Source organism: Pezoporus wallicus, unplaced genomic scaffold, assembly GCF_028554395.1.
Source record: "Pezoporus wallicus isolate ANWC-B61680 ecotype Strahan unplaced genomic scaffold, APGP_CSIRO_Pwel_v1 contig_8232, whole genome shotgun sequence".
NCBI classification, from domain to species: Eukaryota; Metazoa; Chordata; class Aves; order Psittaciformes; family Psittacidae; genus Pezoporus; species Pezoporus wallicus.
In genome coordinates, this window is record NW_026637105.1 from 110,465 (window position 1) to 134,910 (window position 24,446).

A 24,446-nucleotide genomic window follows, 5' to 3' on the forward strand; every position below is an offset into this window, starting at 1 on the left:
TGGAGATTTGTATTGCAAAATTATGGCAAAAAAATAAAAGAAAAAGCCTGAATATCATTATTTCTACTGGCAAAAACATCTTGGCTCTCTTACAAAAGTGTTACCGTGACTATCTTATCTAAAAAAGATAAATAACCAGCTCTAATTGCTTTGGAAAAGCTTGGTTTTTGTTTTAAGAGATGATTTTCTGAAGATACTACTCAAAAATAAAAAAAAAAAAACAAGAGTTCAAGCACTGGCAAATGTATAAAATAAGAAAAAGAGCTGCTGCTGTGGGGAGTTCTACGTAGTTTTTAATTTTAGCTTTAAGAACAGATCGGAGAATCGGGATTTGGAAACTGAAGATTGCTCTGGTGGCCTTATCCCTGGTTGGGAGCAGCTTTAGACCCTGTAATGCACCACGGTGACTTCTCAAGTGTTCTGTTTCTCCAAAAACACTAGATGAATTCCTAAAAATGCATTCTGCATGTTAATAAGGAGTGTTTTCTATGCCCACATCAGCAATAAAGGCACCCTAATCCTTTCTTGACGTAAATTAAAGTACCTAGAGGCATATTCTACCTTGTCAAACTACAACACAATCAGACGTCAGGCTCTGCAAAGCAGTGAATCACAGCTCCCACCAACCCCACAGCTAGATGCACTCTGCCTCCTGGCGGAACTGGGAACCAGTCTATGAGGGCAACAGGTAACAAACTGTTGGCTAAAAACCCTCATCCGATCCAGCACCACCACCACGTCTCCAGCTCAGGTATAAAACAAAGGAGAAGGGGAAACCCTGCACAGCAGAATGACTCTAAGTTCTTCTCTAGGTTTTGTGGTTCAGGTCATTGTGGTGACCCAGCAGCTCCCTTTACACCTGCAGAGCAAACTCTGAGCCTGGAAATAGGTGTGAAGAAGGACTCAAAACATTCCACTTGTGACATGTCTTATGGCTCCGGATTCCAGCGTCATCTGTCTGCATTCTGGCTATACAACACGAAGCAGGACTGAATGAACTGATGAGTGGTAGCAGTTTGTCAGACCACTTACTGATAGGAAGGAGGAGCGTACGTATACCTGGAGGGATTAAGCATGCCTCATTTCAGTGCTGATATTTTAAAGCCGTGTCAGAGGTGCAGCAGAAGGTTACCTTCTTGCCATGGGGAATGGTAGCAGGCTGGCGGCATGTGTGGCAGTGGTTTCCAGGACTTCATGTGGGGCAGTGATTGCATTGTCTCAGAAGAAATCCTAAGGGGTAGGTAAAGGGGGTTGGTAACACCGCTGCTTTGCAAGGAGGAGGCTAAGCAGCCACAGTGCTACTCCTGATCTAAACCCAAGCTCTTCCTTAATAAAAAACACATTAAACACTGTTCCACAGCACATTTGTGCTCTGTAAGCAGAGAGCCATTCTGTTTATTCACAATACTGAGAGTATTATCAGTATTAACAGTATAACAATACTGACCCCACATCCAAAAAACCCCAGGAAAACCCCATGAAAACCCCAAGAGTTTAGGGATGGGATCCGCTGGAAGAAAGCAGAGCCACCTCTCTCCTACACTACTGCTCCCAGGCTCATTTGATTCCACAGGAGAGGAAGCAAGGACCTGCTCTGGGACAGACTCCTTTACGAGTGGAAGCTGCAGGGTTTGGCAGTTCCCATTATTTCCCTCCCGCTTTCTGCCACAACACCCCCACACACGTGCATATGCTGGGATCACACACAAACAGCACTGCTGAGAAGGGAAGGAACTGCCACTAGCTCAGGGACGTGGGGAAGAAAAGGAACCAGGCTCAAGCTGAGGCAGGGAGAAAGCCTGTAGGTGAGCTCTGAGGAACACACAGGTAGTGGAGGCTCCTGGGAGGCAGCGCCGAGCAACGCCCCATCATATTGGCACGCTCAGCAGCACATAATACATTGGTAAATGGAACAAGGAAATGCTCTGAGCGCATCACAGCCTGAAACATCTGGGCACTAGTGTAAGGCTGCAGTTACAACTCCTGTGGAGCTGGGCATGCACATGGAAGCCCAGGAACCTGTACGACTGTCCGCATTTCAGGACAGCTTTAACCCCACACGAAGAAAGCTCCAGCAGACTGGACTGCTTTGGGTTACACACAGCTTCTCATCACGCCCATGACCTCAGCCCTTCCCCAATCCCACTGGTGGGTTCTTTAGCTGGTCACTCCACCGAGGCCACCACCCATGCAGCCAGTTTTCCCATGCAGCCCTTTTTCCTTCCTCAGGATACACACAGACTGAAGGAACCTGGCACAGGAACCAGCCTGGTCAACTGGGGATTGCTTTAGGAGTCCTCCAGCACCTCACACTGCTCCCTGCATCACAACGTGCTGCTCTAACTCCAATCCTCAGCCCTCCCTCCCTTTACAGGTCCCTCTCCAATACCCAACCCACTGCTGTGAATCCACTCCTCACCACCCCACACCTCTGGGGAAGGAAAGGGCTGCATTTAACGTGAGGACCAACTAGATTCTAGCTATATAGAGCCTTGCTAGTGGAACGACACAGCTCCAATACCTGTTTGCGGCTTAGAAAGCTCATACATGACCAGCTCTTTTCACTTGGAATTTCTCCATGAAATAAAAATAGCCAAGATTACCACTAGAATTTGGACAATCCCCCACCCCTACGCCTAGCTAACACATTGCTGGCCATCTCCTGTCCTCCCAAGGCACGTAGGGAGAGAGGACTGTGCCTTCCAAAGCCTCAGCATCTCCTCCTGCTCTCCCTGCAGCAGATGGAGGGCATAACTCAAAGTGAGAGGGGGAAAGAAAAAAAAAAAAAGGGTTTTCTGTTCCTACAGAAGATCACACAGACCCTGAATGACAGAAGTGAGGAAACATGGATCATATTCCAAGGTTCAAGAAATCCCAGTTTTCAGTTTCTTTAGAATCATGCCTTTCCATCACACGGGACACTTCTCAGGAATCAGTATGACATCACTGTGTTGCCCTTCACTTTGCTCAAAAATGCTCTTTTTCTCTAGAAATGCAGCTTTAGAACCACAAAAGTATTGTAGGCTTCTGTTACACGTTGTATTTAAAGAAGAAGTCTTAATTTCACAGAATCATAGAATGGTTTGTGCTGGAAGGGACCTTAAAGCTCATCCAGTTCCAATCCCCTGCCACAGATCAGGACACCTTCCACTAGGGCAGGTTGCTCCAAGCCCCTGTGTCCAACCTGGCCTTGAACACTGCCAGGGTTCAAGGCAGAGCTTCTCAGGGTTTCCTCCCAGACGCAGGCAGGACAAGCAACTTCCATTCCTGAAAACAGGCTGGGATAGGAATACTGCTGACGTTCAATAATCAGTCACTTTTTTGTCTGGAAGTCATTTTGCTTAAGTTGTGCTTTAGCTCAGACCTAAATTCCTAAGTAAGCTTTATAGCAGGTTCTCCAACATGACATCACCAAAGGGTGCCACAGCAGAAAAGAAATTCTGAGCAATGCAGATCAGTTTGGGGTCATCTGTCATTCAGTCACCTAAACCCACTGTTTTAGTTCAGATTCTCTCTCACAAGCTCCCTGCTCAGACCGCCCTGAATTTGGGCTGCTTGTGAATGCTCCTAAAGGTCACCAATTTTTCAAACATCCAACGCAAGCATGAAGCATCTGGAGCCCTTCCAATTCTCAATTTTAAGCCCCACAAAGCTGCAGTCTACTACAAGCAATTTTTAATTTAATGGAAAAAAAACCCTCATAAGTTACACCACTTGAGTGACCAAACCTTTACTAAGTGGGCTGAGAACACGGCTCTGTGCCAGAATGAGCAAACTCCTTAGGTTTCATTTCTCTAGGAGGCATTATCCTGAGCTGCTAGGCATCAGCTGGCTAAAAGGGTTTATTAATGAAAAGTATCAAATTGATGTCAGATCAGATTATAAAAGTAATTTATTTAGATCAAGATGTCAGAGAGTGATGCCAAGGTCCCCACGATGACACACCTCGATGACAGACCTCGGCTACTCGCACAATGAGAGGCAGTGATTCCTAAGGATCATTTCCTATGTTAAAGGAGGAGCTAATAAAATCCCAAGCACTGCACCAGCCACAACAATACTATATATTTTAAAGACCTTAAAAAAATAAAATGAACCAATTCAAAAGAAGAATAAGCAACAGAGCTAAGCGCTCTGCTCATGTGAAGATTAAACCAGATCATATCCTTGCGCTGGGTGCCTCCACTACCTGCACGTAATGCTGTCAGTGGCAGCTATTTTGACTCATTCTCACTTTTAAGCTAGCCACAGAGTCTCAAAGCAGCAGAATCTGCTCGGCAGAGGCACCAGCAGCTGCTCCGTGGAGACATGAAGAAATCAGAGCCACCAGTGATGGGGACGGAGAGGAGCCAGTCAGGCCCAGAACAAAGGCTGCCATTTCCATTCCCTGTTCAGCTTCACCAGGAACACGAAATAAACTCGAACACAGGTTACCAGAATGGATAATCAAAAGAGATCACAAACCATGGCTCGCAGAGGCTCGAATAGGCGCTGCATGGGGAAACCCCGGGTTTTATCGTGCTCTCTGGTCCCCTCTTTCCCCAGGGATGAAAAGAGCCAACGCGACCACACACCATGTTTAGAAAGAAAATTGTGGCTCTGCGTTTAATCCGGTCCAGGCCACGGATTAAGCACAGGGCTAACAGAGATTAAATAAGAGAAATACCTGAACTTCAAACCCTCGCGGTCACACTGAACAGGGTCGGTCAGCGGCGGCCCCTCGCCGATGCCCCGGCGCCGGCAGCATCGGCCACCCGGGAGTCTCCCGCTCCCCTATCCCTCCACACAGGGCGCTCACCGGGAGCTGCATTCTCCCCTGCGCGCCCCACCGAACCCCGGGGGTCCCAGCCTGCCCAGCCCCCGGTACCTGCGGTGAGGAGCTGCATGGCGTGCGTGAAGGACGGGTCCAGGCTGTCCTTCTCGGCCATCAGCTCGGGGAGGTACTTGTTCTCGGGCTCCATCTTGGCAGAGCCGCCGGACAGCAGCGGGGCGGGGGTGCCGGCGGCGGGGGCCGGTGCGTTAGAGGCGCCGGCCGCAGCGGCATTGGACTGCAGGAGCGGCGGCGGCGGCTGCGCCCCGCTACCGGCCCCACGCCCCCCCCCGCCTCGGGGCGGCCGCCGCGACGGGGCACCCCCTTGCCGGGCACCGCCGGGGCCAGGCCCGCGGCCCATGCGAGCGGCGGGGTCGTCGCGGCGCTGCATGGCAAGGAAAGGGGGGCGGAGCACTCCGCAGCGGCCACACCGACCGCCACGGCGACAAACAACCTCTCCTGAACCTGCACAAACCTTTTGTGCTGCGCTCAACACTTCTGCACAAAACCATCGTGCCTGCATAGAGCTCCTGCTAGGGATGGCTTCAGAGTTGTGTGTGTCCCGATACGTGAGCCTGCTCTGCTCCTCCTTCACCAACTCCCTCCTCATTCGCACAGAGCTATCAGCTCCTGTCCTCCACAACCTCTGCTGCACTCTGCAGGGCAGGTGTCTAGGGGTTCCTCAAGGAACTTCAGCACAAAGCGAGATGCATGTGGCTCCTTGGGAGTGTTTCAGTTTTTTAGAGGAAAGCTGTGGAATGGGGCTCTGGACTGGAAACTCGGAAACCCGGGACCAGTTTCCATCACTCCCTAGGTTTCTGGAGTGAACCTGGACTCTTTGCTCAACGAGTTGGGTCACTATTTGTAACTTAAGTCACTTTTATTGTCTTTTATCTTATTGTCTTGCTTACTGAGGGTGTAAAGGGGCTGAGACCTTCCTTTGTCGTTACCTTACATAACGAGGTGGGACTGTCACCAGGGGGTGCGCTCCGGCTGGAATTCCGATCTCTGAGCCACCGTGCTCCTTTATTTCGGTTGTGGCGGCGTCCTGCTCATGTGCTGGCCGTTCCGGAGATGGCAGCAGCAGCGCTGTGCCCGCCGGGCGCTCGGGAGCCGCGGTTCCGGTGCCACCGGTGGAAGCTAGAGCCGTGGGAATCACCGGGCGGGCCGAACCACTCGGCGGGGCTGAGAACGAGCGCGCTGTACCACTGCCTCTGTGCGCTACGTGTTGGTGCGGATGCAGCCGCGCGCACATGCGGCCAGAGGGACAGTCCAAGCGCGACGCAGCGGCGGCGGGAGGGCGAGGCCGGGACGTACCAAGTGTGAGAGGGGGTAGCAGGGCGGTGCGTTTCGCTTCGTGCTATGCTCAGCGCCGGCAGGGCGGGCCGCACCACTGCTCAAAGGGAAGAGAAGGGAACCGTACTAATGCTACCTCCCACGCGCAGGGGCGGGCCTGTGAGCGAGGAGCCGTGTGGCGGCGCGAGGGCTCTCGGGTGTCTCCGGGCCGGACCGGTCCAGCATAGCCCCAGCCCCGCCGCTACCGGTCCCCCTCTGTTCCCTCCGCTCCTTACCAGTGCCCGGCCCGGTGTCTGGGAGGAGCCGGGCCCGCTCGGAAGAACGCTGACGCGCTCAATGCCCAGGGTGAGGGTCTGCGGCGAGGAGGAACTGGGGGGCTTCGGGTGAGGAGGGGCTCGCGGGAGGCTGGTCCCCGGTGCTGGAGATAATGGCTCTGGGGAGGCCTGTGGGGTCCTTCCTTCGGCTGCTGAGGAGGTTTTGGGGGGATTCCGTGGCCGGCGGGGCAGGTCTGGGGCTTCTTTGGCCTGAGGAGACTCCTTCGGCCCCTGCGGACGGTTTGGAACCGCCTTTTGTGCCCAGGGCCCCTTGCCTGCTCCGCCGGGTTGGCTTGAGGGGGGGCATCCTGGTCTTGGGGGTGTTTCCTGATCTCTGAGGCCTGTTTGGGGAACCCTTCCGGGCATTAGGAGCTGCGTGGGCAGGCGTGGGGCGCCTCTGACCCTGGGGTCCCTGCTCTGCTTCAGGACTCGTTGTAGGGGATTACCCCTCTGCCTGTGGGGTGGGATGGTGTGAGGGGCCCCCATGGCCGGGAAGGCTCGCCTAGAATAGGAGCCCTTGCCTGCAGCGTTGGGTGCTTTGTGAGGTGTCCCACCTGCGAGGCTGGTTTCGAGGGATCTTGCTCGTTGGTGGGATGGGGTTAACTTCCAGCCCCCATCCACCAGGACTGTGCGGCTGGTTAGTGTGGGTCCCCCTTCAACAGTGGTGCTGAGGGGGAGTGGGCCCCAAATAAATGGCTTAGGGGAGAGAACTGCTTTCTGCTTTCTGCTTGGGCTTGAGGGACTGTAGGGTTGCAGCAGTGAGAGGATACGGAGGCTGCAAAGGGGCTGGTGTGCGTGAATGGGGGATCTTGCTTGTATCTGAAAAGGGGAGTATTTGTAAGGGTTGGTTTGAGGGGAGGGGGTGTTACTTCCTCTGTGTGTATGTATGGATAGAGAAAGGATGGGCGAATTGTTTTGGGGGAAGGGGTTAGGCCTGGAGAAGGTCTGTAACGGGTAAGAATTTTTTCCTGGGATCAGGGCTGGAAACTGGAGGGAAAAGGCTGGGAGCAGTGTATGTGTGCAATCTTTCTCAGGCTCAAGGGGAGCATGTGGAGCTGGAAAGGAAGGGTGTCCAGGATGTGGTGGTTTTCCTGGGGTTTGAGTGGGAGCAGGGTTGTGAATGCAGAGGGCTGCCCTGTGGGACTTGGAGCTGCCTGGGTTGGAAGGAGGGAGCTGATGAAGCTTGGCCAGGGCAGCAGCTAAAAGCCAGTGCTGATGTTGCTGAGGGTGCTGAGTGACCTGCAGGAAGGCCTGAGACAGGAAGTGCTGTCCTTACTGGGCATGTCTGGGGTTTGCTGCTTTAGTGGGTGAGGAGCCCTAGTTACTGAGAGCTGGAAGTTTGGGATTTGGAGGTTGGGAGGTGTTATGGGATGGGGATGATTGTAGATGTGGCTTCCACTCAGCTGCGGTGATGGTTCCTCGTGGTTCCTTGGTGTGATTAGTCACAATCTGCTTTGTCTCTCGGGGCAGCTGTGTGCTCCTTGGTTTCAGTGTGAGGAGGAGTAAGGCAGAAAGTTGGCTTTTAAAGGCTACTGTATAAATGGAAACTCGCTTCAAAACTCCCCAAATGAACCAGTCAGGTTCTGACTCAGAACTGCAGTTAGTATTTAAAGAAGACAAAAAAAAAGATAAACCCACTAGTAGCAGCAGCCAAAAACCTCTATCTCCGTATGACTCAACACGTAGAAATACTTCGATTTAATGAACCCAACTGCTGGAAAGAAAAGATTGGTCAGAGTTAAGGTAGGAGTAGGTATCTGCATATGTATGGCTGCCGAGCCAGAAATGTAGGTGGCCTTGCATAGGGGCTAGCTGCCATCTTTTTAATGGAATCTCTCATAAATGTAGATGATTGACTTCAGGTTTAATTACCTGCAGGTAGTCAGCATTCTGTTGCACGCAGCTGTACTCAGATGTCCTTCCTTGAGCAGAGCTGAGCTGAGATCACAGTAGCTCACCTCACTCCTGCTGCTAGACTTCGCCCTGTGGTGGCATGTCCTGTTGGTTGACTCTGGTGAGGCCTGGGAGGGAGAGTTGTCGCTTGTGGAAAGGCACATTTCTGTCCTCGCTTGAAGGAGGATAGTGATCCACAGCTCAAAACATAGCTCTTGAGATCCTGCAGTGCAAACAGATCACGTCATTAAGTAGTGTAGGTTGTGTATTTTGATAGTACCTTGGAGGAGAAAACACGTCAGTGCTGCACCATTACTGAACTAGCAGAGAGGAGCTCTGGGGTGTTTGTTGCATTTGGATTAGTTTGACAGCTTCTTTGCCTGGTAAGGAGCTGGAGATGTAAACTAGCTGTGTCTGACACTGAAAAACAGACCTGATGGCTTGAGGATCTAGGCTAAAAGTTACTTCTCTTTTTGAAGCTGGGTTAGGCAGGCACCTCTTCAGGCCGGTATCTGGTTGATGCCTATCATCAAAGAGTATAAAGTACCTTTAGAGTGGGTATTGACTTTGGTATCATCTTGGGGCTCATTTTTCTAATTGAGAAGGGCTGAAAGAGTCTTAAATCTCCTGATCCTTTTTTTCAGCTCTAAGACAGGAGACACTGTGGTGCTGTTTCTATTCAGGTCACTGTTAGGTATACTTTTTTGTCAACTCTTGTTTCTCTGTTCCACACTAAAAAGATAAATTCTGTCTCTTACACTGAAATTTAGCTCTGCTCAAAATAATGGACTGTGGATTCTGACAATTGAGACTTAGTGGAGGTGCAATGAGATTTATCAGTAAGCTTCAGTTTGTGTTGTCAGGCTGAATTTAACTGCCGCAGGAGCAGGGAGAAGGAGCCAGCTCTCCACTCAGTCATTTTTCTGGCCGAGGCACACACAAATTCAGATGAGTGAGATGAGTAAGATGCAAGTAACTCAGTACCTCTGCAGGGTAAAGTCTCCATTGCTGTGGTGTGAAAGTCCTGCTTGACTTGTTAAGGGCTTTTTTCTGGGTTGTTTATTTTTTTGCTCCATCATCTGAAAGTGTGAGAATATTTAGTTTGAGTTGTTGGGGAGCTGCTGACCTTGCAGGGCCGTGTTTTCAAAGACCAGCAGTTGATACAGCTCAGAGCACTCAGCATTTAGGTTTTTCAGGATGAGTTCTTAGTGTCACATCCTCATGAAAGTGATTTTTAATTTTACTGAAATACAGTTCTGTGAGTTAAATGGGATAAGAGCTTAAGTTTCTTTTTTGTAGCAGGGTCTTTTGCTTTTGACTTTCAAAGACTTCTAGCAACTGTAGACTATTCGAGGCATGGTATGTAAATAGCATTCGAATGTGTCTTCTGAAGGGTTTTTAGTATGTAAATGGTGGGTGGGGAAAGTGTTCAAAAGAGCCAGTGTCAAAACAGGATTTTTCGCGATGAAGCAGCTTCTGTTTTGCAGGAAGGAATCACAGAAACCCAGTCTGGTTTGTGTTGGTAGGGACCTTAAAGCTCATCCAGTTCCAACCCCTGCCACGGGCAGGGACACCTTCCACTGGAGCAGCTTGATCCACGCCCCTGTGTCCAACCTGGCCTTGAACACTGCCAGGGATGGGGCAGCCACAACTTCTCTGGGCACCCTCTGCCAGCGCCTCAGCACCCTCACGGGGAAGAGCTTCTGCCTAAGAGCTTATCTCAGTCTCCCCTCTGGCAGGTTAAAGCCATTCCCCTTGTCCTGCCCCTACAGGCCCTTGTCAGAAGCCCCTCTCCAGAAAGAAAAGTTCTGAGTCGCAAAGCACACGTGCCTGTTGGGCCTTGGAAAGAGCTCCAGTGGTGTCTCATTGCTTCCCACTCCCAGCTTGCAGAATCATGGGCTCTGTGCATCAATGCCTGTGTTGGATGTTGTGGTTTGACCTCACTCAAATTTGGGGATGGCAGCTAAACCTTTCCTGTGTAGTACTCAGAACTGAGTTGTGCTGCAGGATTCTTCTCTCCCTGAGTAGTTTTGTACAGCACACTTGACAGTTCTTGCAGTTTCCTTATGTGTCACTTGTGAGTTACTTAATCTGTACTTACTTTCCCTCTCTTGCTCTATGCTGCTGTGGCTTCTACGGGTGGGTTTTACAGCCTGGGCTGGGGTTGGTGTGAAAGGAAACGTGTGAGTCACCCGCAGAGTTTGTCTGCAGGCTGGGAGGGGAGGGTGGGACAGTAAAAGTTTGACCTCACCCCTCTCTAGGCATGTGTCGTTCCAAGCAAGCTTCCTTCAGAGACGGTTCAAGAACTCCTTCCAAGAATGTTCCAGAGTTGCTTTCCCCTTTGTACTAGGAGAGTGTATTTTAGAAAAGATAGTGCTTTGCTTCTTGATAGTGTGTGTTTCTGCTGGTTTAAGGCTTAGTTTGGAGGACTTGGTGAATTCTTTCACCTGGGAAGCACTCAGATGAAACAGGACGTTTTAAGGGTGTATGGACAGAATGTGGGTCACTTAGCGGGGCAGCGCAGAAAGGGGAGGTGAAATCTGACGTACACAGTGTGTCAGGAAAAGCCTGGCTGGCTGCAGCCTCGTATGGATGGGAATTTTTATGGGATCAGCTGGGCACCCTCAGCATGCCGTGATGTTGATTTCACGTGTGGAAATGCTAACCCCAAGAATGAGGTTTTATAGAAAACGAAAATGAAGCACCACATGACCTGACTCTGTTAACATCGAATGCAGATTCCCACTTACAGGAACAAAACCAGCTGAGATGGTTTGAAAATACTGGACTCCAGAACACAGCAGTGTTCTTCACTACAGCCTCACAAATTAGAGGGCTCTGATGCACATCCTGTTGCCGGGTTGTTTTGAAAGGGGATCCAAGTGACCTTTCCACAGGTACCGGTGTTCTGCAATCTGGAAGCTGCAGCTGTTGCAGGCTCTTTGCTGCCTCGGTGTAGCTAAGGCAGCTCTTCTGCCAGTGTGTTTTGAAGGAGATGGTGGAACTGGGAATTCCTGATGATGTTATTACTTTTTTTTCATTAGCCCTGTCTTCCTGCTTTGCATGGGCTCAACAGGGAAGAGCAGCAGCTTGTCCTATTGAAGCATCTAATTGAGGTGTTGGTGTAATGACTGAGGCTCCAGGCTCTGGAGGTGAGCGGTGTAGGTGTGCTGGGTTTTTGCTTAAGGCAGTCTCAGGTGAAGCTTCTGTCCAGTCAGGAGTTCATTTACCTGTTCTCTTAATTAGTTAATCATCCTGATTTATTTATGTTAGTTAATACATTGCCCCCTGCTGATGTTTCAAGCATATTCTTCCATGTTCATAGTAGTTTAAAATACAGTCTTCTCAAATTGCTCTCCTTAGGCTTCACTAAGCTCTCTTGGCATGTGTGGCTTTGTGTGAGCATGAGGTGGGGAGCTCACTACACTGGCCGTAGGTGCACTGGCACAGCTTGCAAAACTCAGTTGTATAGATGCACACCTTCATTGATGGTGATTCCCTATAATTAAGTTAAACAGCATCATGATCTGGCTCCCAAGCATATTTAGTTCTTTTCAGATGCATGTATGGCTATTGCTTGGCTTGTTTGTCCTGCTCCCTCTGCTTTTTCTCCTCCTCTGGATCCTGATAGAGCTCTTGCACTTCATTCATGGTGTTGACATGTTGGATACCTCTGCTCCCTTTCTGAGGCCAGCCATGCAAGACGCGGTGTCATCTTTTGGTTTCTCTCCATGTACTATCTCACTTTCTAAATATAAAAAGTTGAAGATTAATTGGCTGAGAAATTATTCCTTTTTTATGTTGTGCATAGACCTGGTTTCTAGTTACTCTTGTTGGTTTGGTAGCGCTCTGTTCTCTTGGGATTTTTGAAGCGCAGATTTTCTTGCTAGCACAGGGTGGAAGAAATTATAAAGTATTTGCTTGGGGAGATCAGAAGTTGCAGACAACAGGGGTTTTCCTGGGTTTTATTTTCTTAATGAGGAGCCTAGTTTTTCTTTTTAAACTTCAGCTTAACAGTTAGCAGCTGAAAATCGAGGGAGGAAGGGATGTATGTGTCAGTAACCCAACTTCTACAAATAGTTTCCTGTACTACATGAACTTCTTATCCTTTTGGAAATTGTTTTTCAGCCTTAAATACAGCACTCTGTTTTTAATCACTCCTTAGCTATTAGCTGATTAAATACTTCAGTCATACTCCTTTGGGGAAGGTAAATTGTGTCATTCTTGCTCTACAGGATGAGTTGAGCTACTGAAAGTGGCTTGGCCAGGGTCAGACCACGAGTAGCTGCAGATCAGAGCAGAACTGTAGCTGGTGCCTCCCCTGCCGCTCTGGATTCACTGGAACATGACATCTCCATGTGTCCTTTCTCAATGACTTGATAAATCAGTTTTACAAGACATAAAATAATTGGGTTGAAATTCCTTCTTTGATTTGCTTGAGGGAGGTGAAGTGTAACTATAATGATCTGGGCTGATACAACTCACAGTGCAAATAGCACTGCATGAGGCTTTTCCAATGAAATTATTGGTGCTGAAAAGAAGAATGTCTAAAGGATTTGTTTAAATATGATGCAACAGCTCTTCCCCTCATGACAGTGTACTTTGTAATGCTGCAAGCCTCTGATGTGCAGGATCCAAGTTCTGATCTCATATGCCAAGATCTGTTGACCATTGATTTTATTTAAATGACCTTTTTGGGTCCTAAAAAGTTAGTTTTGGAACCACTGTGTAGCATAGGTGTGTGGGTCACTCTCAGGACGTGCCAGATGACGGGGCTGTGTTCAAAGCCGGGAAAACAGGTAAGAGTTGGCCTGAAAAGAGACTTTCTTGCATCAAGTTTTACAGGTGTTGCACATGTGGACGCTGTGACTTTGGTCATTCTGTTCCTGGTGCATTACGGCTACAGCAGGCTGGAATTGATTTTAGCAACCTCTACCCTTTGAGATTGGGTATTATATAGGAGACAAATTGGGTATTGTATTGGGTAGTATGTGTGTGACAAATGTGCAAGAATTGACACGTGTACGGACTTGAGTGTGATGTGCTTAGATGGAATTCTTCCAGCTGGGGTGAAAGTGGATCCTGTAGTCATGACACTGCTGAAATATTCCTGGATTCATTTTTGAAATGTGTATTTGAGTCACTCAATGGAGCTGTGCTAAGGCCAGGGCAGGTCATTGACAGCATCTCTGTTCTTGCCTCTGGCAACCTAATCCATGGATTTTTTTTGGCACTGAGAGCTGTTCTTTAAGGAAACACTTGCTGTTCTGTGGGTGAGTTCTGACTTCATGTCAAGTGAGGAAGGTGATTCTGTAGGACTTAATTTGACTATTTTCAAGTGAGAATCTCATTAAAATGTTGGGTGCACCAGAAGTTTGGGGGATGAACTTCCGTGTGTGTGTTTCCCTGATGGCATTCACTGAGCATTGACCTTTCCACTTGAGTTGCAGGTTTGTGACTTCTGGCTGTTAGTTTAGATTTGATTCAACAGATTTCAAGCTTTTTCCTTAAAAACCCTAAAGTGTCAGTAGTGACTCTTTGGCTTTTTAAATGCAGTGAAAAGCCATATTGCTTTTTTAGTGTTTCAGCCTTAAATGAGCTGAGCTCTTTTAGCTCCATTTTTGTCTGCCTAACATTCATGGTTGAATTGCATGGTTCCATCTTTTATTGCTATTGCCAAAACGTCTGTATTTTGAAGCCTATGTGTTAGGACTGGAATCTGCCACAGGCTTTTAATGCCCTAGTCTGTGAACACAGGTAAGACTAGAATAACTTACAGTTATTACAGTTAAGTGACCATTTAGTTGCTGTTGAAATGGCTGATTTCTGGAGGGTATCTCCCTGGTGCTGTAGGAGATTGTGGATACAGTGCTGTGGGTGAAATTTATCTGCTAGCAAAAGCTCAAACACATGGCACTTTAGGTACACTCTTATTTCTGCTTGTGCTACTTATTTTGCTCAGAAAAAAAAAGCTATACCAACAGTATTTTTACCATATTTGGCCTTAAGCCAAGCAGGTATGACTGTACCAACAGCCACTTTGGAGCGCGTACTTGGCTTTGTGCTATTTTCTTCTCTTTTGAGGCACCTGGATGGGAGGGAAAGGCTGCAGAGGGCATAGAAAGGTTTCCTTGTTCTCAGTTCCGGTGCCTGCCAGGAGCAGCACTTAACCAGAAGTCCATGTCTCAGTACCCACAGAATATTTGGGATTGCAACTACGAGGAGTCCAATGACAATTGGTTTTTGTTTATTTTTTAAACATTCTCTAGTCTAACTCAAGTTTCTCTGGGAGGGTCAGTGTTCAGTGTTTCTGGAAGTAGAAGCAACAAATCCTCTTACCTGATCTTTCTCTTCTCTCAGGTGTTCTGTTGGAGCATACGCTGCACATTTATGGCGATTCTGAGTGTGAGGGCAGAATTCTGCCAGGCCCAGCACAGCATCCTGGCTGACAAGTGAGCTGAGTGCAGTGGCTTCCACGTGCCATAATTACTTTGCCTTGAAGACTCCGGACACAGTAGATACTCAGATATATGGGATATCTTCTGCACATTGGAAGCATTTTCCTTTTACTGACTCTAGCAAAACTAAGCATCAAGAAAACAAAGTGGAGAGAAAATCTGCCCTTACTTTTTTTGCCTCACCAGTGCCTAAATGTAGAACAGGCTGCCTAGTCTTGCATGTAGTCAGAGTTTTGGAGTCTGAAGGGTACCACCTGCAGCAGTTGAGGCTGAAGTTGAATTCAAGTGGATTCTGAAGCAAACCAGCTTTTCTAGCAGTGAATTCTTTAAGGAACAAACACGTCAAAGCAAGCTCTGATCTGTCCAAGGCATTTTAGTGGTCTCTTTAATGTTTTCTGCTGTGAAACCTTTCCAAGGTTATTGATTTTTTTTTTGATTTTTTTTTTTTTTTATTATTTTCCTCAATCTTTTGGCCCCTTACACACTTCAGTTGCCATTATGAACCGTCCAGCCCCCGTGGAAATCACTTATGAGAACATGCGTTTCCTGATCACTCACAACCCAACCAACACAACCCTCAACAGGTTCACAGAGGTAAGGCAACCAGATAAAGCTTCCTGGCATGCTCATGCTTCTGTGGAAGCACTGGACAGTCACTCTTCACACCTGTGGCTCAATACTTTGGCTGTATATTATGTGTTACCTGAAACTTAAGGTGTTTTTATCTTTAATATATTGGTCACATTCTCCTGACAGGATGAGAAGAGAATCCATTGATTGGTTTTTCCTAAGTCCTGCATTTCTTTAATTGCAAGAGGCCGAATGAGCTTCTGTTGTAGAATACACTCCCCTCGCCGTGTTCTTGGCCTGGTTTCTGAAGGTCTGCATGTTCTGTGGTTCTAAATGTTATCTTTCATTAAACAATGCAGTGCTTCCAGTATATCAATCTATGGCTCACCTTTTGGCTTTTAAAATAATTGACAGAATTGTAACTGGTTTCTGACCTGTCTTCTCCCTTAGACTAGGGGTAAGCATGATACTTAAACCCATGCTGTAGTTCACAGACTGTGTTACCAAACCACCCTGATCCAGAACAGCCCAAGAGTTCGGGTGCTAGAATGTATCTGTGAGACATGACATCTGCTGGGTCTGAGTGCTGGGAAGAGTAAGTTACATGGGCAGTGGGTTGCATTGTCACTGACACAATCAGAACTTAAATACAGCAAAACCTAACATTCGCCTTTCTGAAAAGGAACCGATGATGGTATCATCAGAGGAGTGGCAGGACGGTGTATTTCTGTGTCCTGGGTCACTGCAAGCACAGTATCTTTGTGGCCTCATATCTAGAGGATTTTCATGTTGCGTGTGCAGGTCTGTTTCTTCCAGAGAGATCCTGTCATCTGATACTGATGTCGGACTGTGGCTATTGACTTCTGTCATTCAGCAGTGGTCATTCGCCATGGAGCTGCTCAGATATTATTGGTTAATTTTGAAAGCCACATTCTTTTGGTCTTTATATATATTTTCCCCATTAACATGGATTGTCTTCCTTTTTCAGGAGTCCTGACTCTGGAATAGGTGTTACTGCTAATTGTTAGAAGTTACAGTGATTCATTCCAAGCATGAGAGGAAATTCTGCTTGCTGTATGAACCTTCAAAGTGAACTGGAACAGCTTTTGTTTGATCTTCTGATTATTTATCTAGCACAATGTGCTACTTATAGTGCATTACAAGGAGGCTAGAGTATGATGGTGTGTGTGTTCTGTTCCTCGCTCCCTCAAAATGTCAACACTGTCCGAAGCAAACAGTTCCAGGCTTCTATTTAAAGAGAAGAAGCAGCTGCTTGGAGAATATAAGTGGTTATTTTAATTTGGCTCATATATATACATTTTTTTCCCCACCTTGGCATTCCCCTGGATAAGGAGGATTCAGAGTGTTTTACATTTATTCCTGTCATTTGTAGCCCTTGTCCTCTTATAGGCCATAGCCTCCCTTCCTGTGCTGGCATTTGCTCCTTCCCTGTATAGTCACCTTGGAGCTGTACAGTAGTGGTGGCACCACTGACTGTTTAGTTCTGCAGCTGCTGGGAAAGTGCTTGTGTTGGTCCCTGTGTCATGTGCTCACCTGTGTTCCTTTTCCCTAAAGGAGCTCAAGAAGTATGGAGTGAGAACCTTGGTGCGAGTTTGTGAAGCCACTTACGATCAAGCTCCCATCGAAAAAGAAGGAATCCAGGTTATAGTGAGTTGCCTTTAAAACTGTCTATAAATGAAACCCACCATGGGCAGAAGTGGTGGGGATGCCCCAGGCTTTGGGCAAGCAGTTGTGACTGTTTCAGACTGGCCAAAAGCGATGTGATCTCCAGCATCAGCTGATGCTGGTTTTGAGAAGCTCACTGTACTTTTGTAAGAGGTACTTGCTTGTTTATTACTATTGCCAGAGCTCTTTAGTTGGAGTAGAAATGCCTATTCCTGGATTTCTGGGTTTCTTGAGATACTTGATTGCCTTTTAGTGACTAGTTTGATACTAACCCAGTGTTCAGCCTTGTGGTTCATACAGCTCACTGCTTTTCAGCACTTCTTGGCTTTACTGTTGGACCTTCTCAGGGTGCAGATAAAAGTCTATCCTTCAGAAAGTGCCACCTTTTGGGACTTTCTGACATGTTGATACTGACTGTGGCAGGATATTGGTCGACAGCCTCATCACTGCTCATCTCCAAATGGAGCCTGACTGCTGGTGGCTCCCCTCTTCAGCAGGTGGAATTCCATAACTGCTGCTCACAGCTACCATTATGCAGTGACTGTCTGACTGTATGGTCTGGTGTTGCTCGGTGGTTATGGGGAGGTTGTTTTAGTAGGTGTGTGCTCACACGAAGCTTGCAGGCGGTATTTTTCCAGGCAGTACTTCTGAATCATCACAGTGTGTCAGATGTAATCAGTTTATTTTACTGGAGTGAATAATACTCTGTTCTGAGGCCAGAAAATGGATCTTACCTTCTTGGTGCAGGTAGTCAGCCTTCCTTTACCCCTTGATTTTTATGGCTCAGGCGGAGAAAAACTTTTGAGTTTTCCATTAGGAGAAAAACTTGTATCCTGGCATATCTGTGAACACTCCTGTACAAGTTGATTGGGTTTCTTGGCTTCTGGCCCTGGTAAGCATTTACTCCAGTTCCAGGCAGCCACATGTGCCTCAATGTTGTTGCAAAAATCAGTCATTATAGGGTTAGCTGTGCTCCCAGAGCCTTTTTGTTCTCTCTGGAGCTGTCTTGGACTGGGACATGACAAGCATTCTCATAACGCTGCTGTGAAGCTTCCAGCTGTGATATTCCTGTGGTTGCCAGAGGCTGGAAGGATTAAACTTCTGGTGCCAAAGGACTCGGAGCCCTGATTTAAGCTGGGGTTTAAGAGTTTGTGTTCCTGTGCTAGCTCAAGAACTGGGTTCTTCCTAGAAGGCTTGGGACAGTTTTGCAGGTGTCCAGCTCTACCCTGTGAGACCTTGGCGTCTGCAGCTGGGAGCCAGATCCACCTCCTGCAGTCCATGCCCCCTGGGGCAGCTGCAGGAGCTGGAAGTGCAGTGTCCTCTGCAGCCTCTGCTTCTGAAATAGTTTGGGGATTTTGGTTCTCAGGAAACTTTAGGAACTTGGTGTTGGCTTGGTTTGAACTGAAAGCAGGTTTTTGAGGAAGCTTTTGTAAAAAGCTTTTGTAAAAGCTTTTTGTAAAAACTGGAAATGTTTTTTCTGCAGCTGTGCTGAGAGATCCTTTCACTCTAAGTAACAGATGTGAGAGTCTTGTGTCCACAAGTTTGTCTCAGCTAACAAGCCTCTTTGTATTGGGTACATACGAGATCTTAGTGTTCCATTGCTGCAGAAGGACAAACAGGAGAGAGCATAAATCTACCAGGCATATGTTAAGGATAACAGAAAGCAGAAGGTAACAGGGAAGGTTTGCTGCTAATGTTATCCCTGATCCTGATTATCCCAGTCATGGGGTTGTCTTAGTAATTCACTGTATTGCAGTAGTGTTTTCTATTTCAGATAAGCTTTAACTAGTTACCAGCATGACCAGCTTTGCTTTCCTAGGAGCACTTCCTTTTTCAAAGCAGAGTCCTGTTGCTGTTCAGAATTGATATTGAATTACCAGCTGGCTTAGAAAATAACACGTCACTATTTAAAGCTAATATTTGCTTGCAAAAATAACATTAAGATTAAAACCAGCCTGACAGAGATTAGTGTCTATTTTAAAACTGTTGAGGTCAAAAGCATAGTGAAACCTCTCAAAATGAGAGCACTTGAGCAGAGCCTGCTGTCAGGCTGCACTGGAAGGGTGGGTAGAACTGGCAGCTCTAGAGCTGCTTTGGCAGATGGCATAGTGAGAAAGTAGAGAATTGGATGTTCTGTGTTTGAAGTAGTACTATTACATGCGTGTGTTTATCAACAGAGATTAAATCCAGGAGGTGGGAATGGGTTTAGTTTCTGTGGGTTTCTGCAGTTCTTGGGTTCATGCGTCAGGTCTTTTAACACAGAAATGTTACATCACAAAAACTGGTGGTTTTCTGGAAATAGTTTTGCACTGGCTGGTAACCAAGGAGGCTGTAGGGGGTTTGTTCGTCTTCAGGATCAAAGACAGATATCATTGTTCGTCTTTCATGTGGGTTTTGAACATGGGATTCTTGTCACCTTAAAGTCCTGTTACTGCTTCTTGCTTGTCTCAGTTCTGCATTGCCAATCCTGCAGTCGTTGCCAACTGACAAACCCAGAGCTGTTCTGCTAAGCAACGCTGCTCCAGCTGAAGGATAGATAAGAATAACCCCTTCTTTCCTATCATCCTTCCCAGATCCTGCAGAGTGGCACAGAAGAGCTGTGTATTCTGTTTTTTCAATCTCGGTGCATCATCCTGGTTATTAAATGACTGGTTTGGTTGGGGAGCTTAGCAGTTGGGTTTTATCCTGTCTGACAGAAGCTCAGAGGTGATGCTGGCAGAACTCCTCAGCAGGAAAAGACTTGCAAAACTTTGCTGCATTCACTCCTCCAGTCTCAGAAGTGTTCTTGTTCCTTGTCCTGGGCAGGGTTTTATCAGTGCCTGTTCAGTGTCAGGGCTATACTGTTCCTGGGAAGGTGATGCTTGCGTGAGGTTGTGATTAATTCGGGCCAGCACAAGAGCTGTGTGGATGTGATGTTTAATATATAAGCTCAAGCAGTGTAATAAGCTCCTGTGTTTAGTTTGAAGGAAAGGGTTTAGTTTAATGGAAAACCAGGAAGCAGAACTGACATGCAAATCCTGTTCTTTGCAAGGCAGTTTCAGAAGAAAGCACCTTGCAGTGGGCAGTGCATCTTCTCTTGGCAGCCCATACTTCTCTTCCTGGGACAGTGCATAATACTAGGTCTAAAATAATAGAGCTAGCCATGTGTGATGGGGTGGAAAATCTGGTAAAAGCCTTTAATTAGAAAGAGCGAGTTTCACTTTATGATCTTGTTTCTATAGCCTTGTTGTCCCAGATACTTTTAATTTCCCATTTGCCTTAGAAAAGGAGTTCTCTATGCCCCTCAGACTTTGTGTGTCTTTCTGAATTCATCACATACAGTGTCATTTCAGGAACTAAAAACTTTTTGATTTGATAGTTCCAAGACAATTTCCACCTTGCAGCTTTTGTAAGTGCCAGCACATCGCTTGGGTGCTCTCAGGCAGAGGGTTGTGCCAAGTTGTATTTGCTGTTCAGGAATTATCAGGGTAGCAGTGATTGTATTTCAAAAGGGAAAGCCTGCAAAAACCTGTGGTTTTTTTTTTACCTTTGGCTGTACTTGCTCAGTTTCTGCGTGCTTCTTTAAGGCTTCACAGAATATTACTTCATATTAAGCTGTTCTCAAGACACTACATGAAAGACCTGTTTCTAGCCAGTGAGGGAAGAAGACGGCTCCTTTCAAAGCCATTTCCCTGCCACTTGGAGAGGTGGCTGAATAATACAAAGCTCTGGCTATGAGTCTCTCTTGTAAAATGCATTGCAGTCTAATGAAAAGTGCTAAATAACTACTAAGTATTATTTTTCCCCTTGCATCTGGGAGTGCTCTTTCTGCAGCACTTTGTGTTGTCTTGAGAAGATTATGAAGCACATGATGGTCCTGAAATGTAGGACATGTACTACACTTAGTGCAAGTTCCAGGAGAGTGCTTGTGACTTCAGGGAAATGGGAAGCTTCTGACGTGCAGTTTTGATTGACAGGCATGGTGATGCTATCAGATGTGATTTGGCTAGTGAAATGGTGGCTGCCCCTTTAGTAGGGAGAAAACTGTAAATGCTGCTTGTTTGGTGACTTGGCTGATGTCTGAGCACTATTCTTGCTTGTGAATGGGCTGGGGGATTTGCACTTGAACTGTCTTGCTGACTGGATTCATGGCAGCTGGACAAGGTGATCCTTTTGAGTTGTTATGAAGAACCTTCTCCTCTGCTGATCCCCTTGAATTTTTAGGAAGTAGCTTCTTTGTACAGTCGGAAGTACAAATAGCACTTTAAAAGATTGACAGAACCACAGGCAAAAGTCTGCAGAGTTCTCATTTCTCAGATGTTTATTTGAACTGTCATAATTTTCATGTATTTTTAATAAAATGGATTTCCAAGGCAGCCATTTTTCTAATAATTCTATACCACATAAGAGTCGGTAGAGTTTTACTGAAATGTTATTGGAAAGCGCAGTTTAATGGTTGTTAAACATTTAGTGTTCCATTATATTGACTTTCCAGCTTCCGTGCAGCCAGAAAAATAGATCTGTTTATAGTACGCACTTCTTGCTGATGCAGTATTTTGTTTCTCCCAGTTCCGGTTACCTTGCTGTTGACTGTGGTTTGAAATCCATGCCACTAATGCCTTTTTCTTTCCTTCAAAGGACTGGCCATTTGATGATGGAGCACCACCCCCCAATCAAATAGTTGATGACTGGCTCAACCTGTTGAAATCCAAATTCCGTGAGGAGCCTGGCTGCTGTATTGCTGTTCACTGTGTTGCAGGGTTGGGAAGGTTGGTGTTCTGGTTTCTTTTTGTACTGGACTTAAAAATTAGTTCCCTTGTGTGGAAGGTCAGGGAGGGTGTTAAGTAAGTGCCAATTCCTCTGTTTTCTCACAAGTAACACTTTAAAGCAGCAGCAAGTTTGTGCCATTAAAGCAGGAGAGACTTACTGCAACTTAATCTTGAGTGGTTTCATAACTCTTATCAAGGATGGAAGGAAAAACATGGTGAGATTGTTGAGAACGCTCCTGTCAGGAGTGACACAGGCAGTTGGAGGTGCTGTTCATTTGAAGGTGTCTTTTTGCTGAAAATCTCCTGGGCTTCTTGACACGTGTGGTACAATTTCTAAGGCTGTACAGTTTTTAATTTCCTCCTTTTCAACTGATGTACTAGTAAGGATGTGAGAACAATAATAAAAGGCATTTAGAAAAACCAATTCAATGGCTTTCTTACTCTATAAAGTGACATCACTTCAGTTTCAGGAGGAGTTAGGCTTGTATTTCTTGCTCACATGAGGACTGATGTTTCTCTCCTTGCCACTCAACTTCCTTCTTTGCAAAGAACTTCCTTTCAAGATGAAGTAATAATTTAAAAAGACTGATTCAGGGGAGCTCAATGATAAATTCATATTCCCAAATGTAACCTCTGAATGTTCTGTTTATTCTGTGAGCTAGGAGGAAATGGTGCTGTCTACTTAGGTACTCAGCAGGCAAATGTTGTTCTATAGATAATGCTTACAGAGAAAGTACTGAAGCTGTTTAAGATTAACTTGATGTATTTTGAGGGGTTCAATGTATTGTTTCTCTAGATCTTCCTGAAATACTGATACCTCTCCCTTAGGGCTCCTGTACTGGTTGCACTTGCTCTCATTGAATGTGGAATGAAGTACGAAGATGCAGTTCAGTTTATAAGGCAGTAAGTTAAACTTCCCTTTGCGCAAGAAATCTCTCATTTATGTTGTATTTGAACAGTATCTGCAGCAGAATTCATTAGATTTCTGATTTCATTTCTAGTACTTATATCCTGACATGATCGGCATGACTTTGATGTAAATATTGAGGCTTGTGTCCTTTCCTGTGTTTAGAGATGAGGATTAAAATGTGGTCTCTCTCTCTCTCCCTCTCTTTTATTGTTATTATATATATATGTATATATGCATTAAACCTGGGCTTATGTATTAAGCCATTGACTTGCGACTCAAAGATTTTGAACTTGGGAGGAAAAAATGTCCAGGCTGGGGCTGTAAAAATCATGGATGACCTGACCATGGGCTAGTTGCTCCTAATGAAACTGACATAAATGGTAGCGTGGGTGGGCCAGCACATGAGTACCAGTGCCCCTATGTGTCCTGTGGGGAGTGTTACCCACCCAGGAAATGTCTGGAAAATTGACAGATGTGATGAAGGATGAGACTGCAGAGCTCTGCTGGTTTAGTGATAACATCACATTTTGAAATGAAGCCCAGCAGGTGCGATTTATGTTGAATGAGCTTTGCCAAAGAAACAGTTCATCCTTTTACAGACTCCCAGGGTCCTCAGTTCCCTCTGTGAACTGTATTGCGGTTGAGAGATTTTCCTGAATTTTAACTTACTTAAATTCCATTTTTCTCGTCTTGGGGATGATGCCTTTATCCCAAGAAGCTCTTTCCTGAGAACCTCTTACATGTTTGTATCTGAAAGTCATGGCCTTGCTTAGCTGATATGAGTAGCCCACGCACCTGCAAGGAAAGAGTAACCTTGATGTTCAGCTGCTGCTGGTGATGGAAATAAACTCTCCAGTCCAAGAAAACAGACTGAAATTTGTTACCTGGATTTTAATATTCTGACATGTAGGCAATGAACTGGCCTGGTTTATCCCTCCTCAGAGAGTCGGTGGATATAGAACTGAGACAAATGCTGGTTTGTAGCTACAGGAAGGCTTTGAACAGAGGACTGATCTGCCTTGGGGGGTGTGGCGATTGAAGCAGTACTTTTTCCATTGATATTAGCCTTCGTTCTCTTTGTTTTAGGAAAAGGAGGGGAGCTTTCAATTCCAAACAGCTGCTTTACCTTGAAAAATACCGGCCTAAGATGCGATTACGCTTCAAAGATGCCAACGGTCACTGCTGTGTTCAATAAAGCATAATCCCAAACGAAGGCAGAAGTTAGCATGGCTCTTTTCTGGACTCTTGGCACCTGGAAATGTGAATCTGGAATCAAACTACGTCATCAGATTGGGGGGCGTCAGTCAATGACCTCAGCCTCTGTCCTAATGGTGGTGATGATTGAAATACAATAAAAATTAAAACACAAACCTAAGAGCAACATTTCAGTGAAGGATTGTTTTCTCCTTGAGCTGCAGTTGGAACATCTGCAGGGAGAAAATCAGTTTCTGAATCTTCTGTATTTTTAACTTTTTAAGAAAAGAAATAAAGTAAATTTTATGTCTAAGGAAAACCAGCAGAGCATTGGCTTTTGCAGAAACTATTTTCTTGATTGGAGGAAATTTCCCAAGATTAGGGCCTGATAAATTAATTCCTGTTTAAAAGGACTCTTTGAAATGGAGTTGCCTTGTTTTTCACCTTGCTGGGCCCTGGTTGAGGCACAGGAGGAGCATTTGGTGCTGGATGGGAGCAGTCCTGCAGCCTTAAGCCCAGCCTGGGCAAATTCTAGAGACTAGGTGATGTCTGTTGTATGTGTACATG

The 24,446-nt window shown here is 46.4% G+C and overlaps 2 protein-coding genes across 7 annotated transcripts in view; one reads left to right on the plus strand and one right to left on the minus strand.

Moving 5' to 3' along the window:
• Positions 1 to 5,201, minus strand: part of KHDRBS1 (KH RNA binding domain containing, signal transduction associated 1) — a 23,216-nt gene extending 18,015 nt beyond the window's left edge. For 3 of the 4 annotated variants that reach the window (XR_008971465.1, XR_008971464.1, XM_057403423.1), the window contains exon 1: positions 4,868 to 5,201. Coding sequence is in view for 2 of the 4 variants with exons in the window: in XM_057403423.1 (XP_057259406.1) it covers positions 4,868 to 5,201 (334 nt within the window). In the remaining 2 variants the exon portion in view is untranslated. Of the gene's footprint in view, positions 1 to 1,132; positions 1,231 to 4,867 lie in introns of all 4 variants that reach the window. The other variant, XM_057403424.1, reaches the window with a different exon arrangement.
• Positions 5,202 to 6,314: 1,113 nt separating this feature from the next.
• PTP4A2 (protein tyrosine phosphatase 4A2) lies at positions 6,315 to 24,198 on the plus strand. 3 transcript variants are annotated; one of them, XM_057403426.1, is made up of 6 exons: positions 6,315 to 6,451; positions 14,674 to 15,365; positions 16,917 to 17,009; positions 21,645 to 21,775; positions 22,604 to 22,678; positions 23,772 to 24,198. In XM_057403426.1, the coding sequence occupies exons 2-6, from the start codon at positions 15,270 to 15,272 to the stop codon at positions 23,878 to 23,880; spliced, it is 504 nt and encodes a 167-aa protein (XP_057259409.1). In that variant the 5' UTR covers positions 6,315 to 6,451; positions 14,674 to 15,269; the 3' UTR covers positions 23,881 to 24,198. The 3 variants fall into 3 exon arrangements, with proteins under 3 accessions (XP_057259409.1, XP_057259411.1, XP_057259410.1); XM_057403427.1 differs by having other exon boundaries at positions 6,338 to 6,489; XM_057403428.1 differs by lacking the exon at positions 14,674 to 15,365 and having other exon boundaries at positions 6,317 to 6,451.
• Positions 24,199 to 24,446: the final 248 nt, after the last annotated feature.